This window comes from Amphimedon queenslandica, unplaced genomic scaffold (genome assembly GCF_000090795.2).
Source record: "Amphimedon queenslandica unplaced genomic scaffold, v1.1 AMPQUscaffold_6446_Cont21595, whole genome shotgun sequence".
NCBI lineage: Eukaryota > Metazoa > Porifera > Demospongiae > Haplosclerida > Niphatidae > Amphimedon > Amphimedon queenslandica.
This window is the reverse complement of record NW_003553262.1, coordinates 1-1,876: the sequence shown is the minus strand read 5'-3', so window position 1 is coordinate 1,876 and position 1,876 is coordinate 1. Positions and strand designations below refer to the sequence as shown.

Below are 1,876 nucleotides of genomic sequence, written 5' to 3'. Positions count from 1 at the left end.
GAGAGAGAGATAATGGATCCTGAGAAGAGAGAGAGATGATGAGATGGTCAAGAGGACATAATATATTTATCTTCTTTTTGTTTTAGATTGTTTCTCCTTCAAGAAATGATTTGTAAAATGACTATTATAATTATAATGATTTCTATTTAATATTTTTAATGTCAAATTTGTATGGTTTTATCATTTATAAACAAAAAATGAATGTTAAGTGATTGTGTATAAAAAATAAGTAAAATAAGTGACAAGAGGGTTAACATTCAGTACCTACAAGTGGAATTAAAGCTGATGTAAATGTTTTTTGCTTACATTATTTGTTGGAGCCAGTTTTTCTTCTGTGTGGTTTATTTCCAGTTGATCTTTTACCATATCCTTTATCTGAAGGAGGAGGAGGATCAAGTATTAGGACATCATCATCATCAGACAACAAACTGATGACTTCTGGGGTTTGAGCTGTTGACTTTTTTATTGTAGTAAAATCTCCAGGAGAACTACCTTCTTCTCTCTGTCTCTTTTGTCCCCTGTTTTCATTTTGTAAAATGCCACTACCAGAGAACTGTCCATCATCAGAAGTATTTCTACTGCTGTCATAAGGATCTTCAGAGTCTATCTGAAACCTCTTGCTGGCAGACATGTCTTCTATAGATATGCAATAATAATTAATAAGTGATTGTGCATGTACCTTGTGCTGCTATTGGTCTTTTATGTAAAGAGGAGCTTTTACTACTATCCTGTCTGCTGTCTGTAGTATTATGTAATGTGTATACAATAGGTTTAATTAATTTTTTACCTTGAGGTGGTAGTTTTCCTAACTCCTTTAATATATTAATAAGAATGAGCTTGAGTGGTTCATTGTCTATAAGGAACAATGCATGACACACTTCAGTAAGATACTCAGTGGGATTTTGATGGGTCTGGAGAATATTATTAATGTTACCCATAACCCTGCTGGCTTTGTTGTAGTTGTCTATTCCAAGTACAGTGGAGAGGCTATCTTTTATATTACCACTTATTAGTTCGGATGCCCACAATTGATCAATAACACGAGTTATGTTGTTAGCAATTGACTTGGAAATATTAAATGAATGATGACGAAAGATGTCTATAGGAGAATGAGTCAAATTAATAGTAGCTTATAATTGTACACTAACTTTCTGCATTCCTTTTGCCTTCAGAAACTGTAGTGGCTACATCATCATCATGTGACAGTGACTCTATAAATAATAATTATTACAAGAAATCAAAAGATTGAAGTGAATCATTTACTAGCTAGAGGTGGGATCAGTGTTGTTAGTTCAACAACCTATAAAACATTCAGTTAAAATAATATAAATTATTTATATTTAATACCTTTTTAGACCAGTACAAATGTTTCTCATCAAGTTGCATTACATTACCATTAGTACACTTAGCTCCTTCTGAACAATACTCTATTACAGCAGGATGAGGTACTCCAGTACATGTACATGGTACTCCAAACATATGCTTTGACTTGTAAGTGTAATGGAGTGATCGTGTGACTATGTCTAGTCCTTTGTGCAATGATGATAATATCTTATCACAAAGGTCATTTAGTGAAGGACTCATTTGTTGTTGAACCCAAACTTCAAGATAAGTAGCACGACTGATTAAGGTAACAGTATCATAGTATTGACCAACTTGAAAGGTAATCCTGTTACGATATTGATCATTACCAGTTAACTTCCATTCCAATACTTGATCTGTCTTCTGATCAAGAAGATACACTACTAGACAACAGAATACACCAACAGGAGTATACCCACACTCAAAACATATCAATAAAGGAGCTGGACTAACTGACCCATCTCTCTCCTCTCTTTCTACATCTGCTGGTTTTAGAGCACAAGGCATAAAGTAA

General features: G+C 33.7%; 1 protein-coding gene across 1 annotated transcript; it reads right to left on the bottom strand.

The window, feature by feature from the left end:
* Positions 1-78: 78 nt before the first annotated feature.
* On the bottom strand, positions 79-1,870 carry LOC109592049 (uncharacterized). Its single transcript, XM_020007621.1, has 7 exons — positions 1,348-1,870; positions 1,264-1,300; positions 1,149-1,211; positions 788-1,099; positions 680-739; positions 307-636; positions 79-264 (listed from the first exon to the last, which is right to left on the bottom strand). The coding sequence occupies exons 1-6, from the start codon at positions 1,867-1,869 to the stop codon at positions 308-310; spliced, it is 1,323 nt and encodes a 440-aa protein (XP_019863180.1). The 5' UTR covers position 1,870; the 3' UTR covers positions 79-264; position 307.
* Positions 1,871-1,876: the final 6 nt, after the last annotated feature.

What these genes read in the sequence shown, in the direction of transcription:
- LOC109592049 (XM_020007621.1), bottom strand. Translation starts at nt 1,869, where the DNA reads ATGCCTTGTGCTCTAAAACCAGCAGATGTAGAAAGAGAGGAGAGAGAT. An exon ending in ATTTGTACTGGTCTAAAAAG is followed by an intron (nt 1,301 to 1,347) that starts GTATTAAATATA and finishes AATGTTTTATAG; the next exon opens with GTTGTTGAACTAACAACACT. An exon ending in AAGACCAATAGCAGCACAAG is followed by an intron (nt 637 to 679) that starts GTACATGCACAA and finishes GCATATCTATAG; the next exon opens with AAGACATGTCTGCCAGCAAG.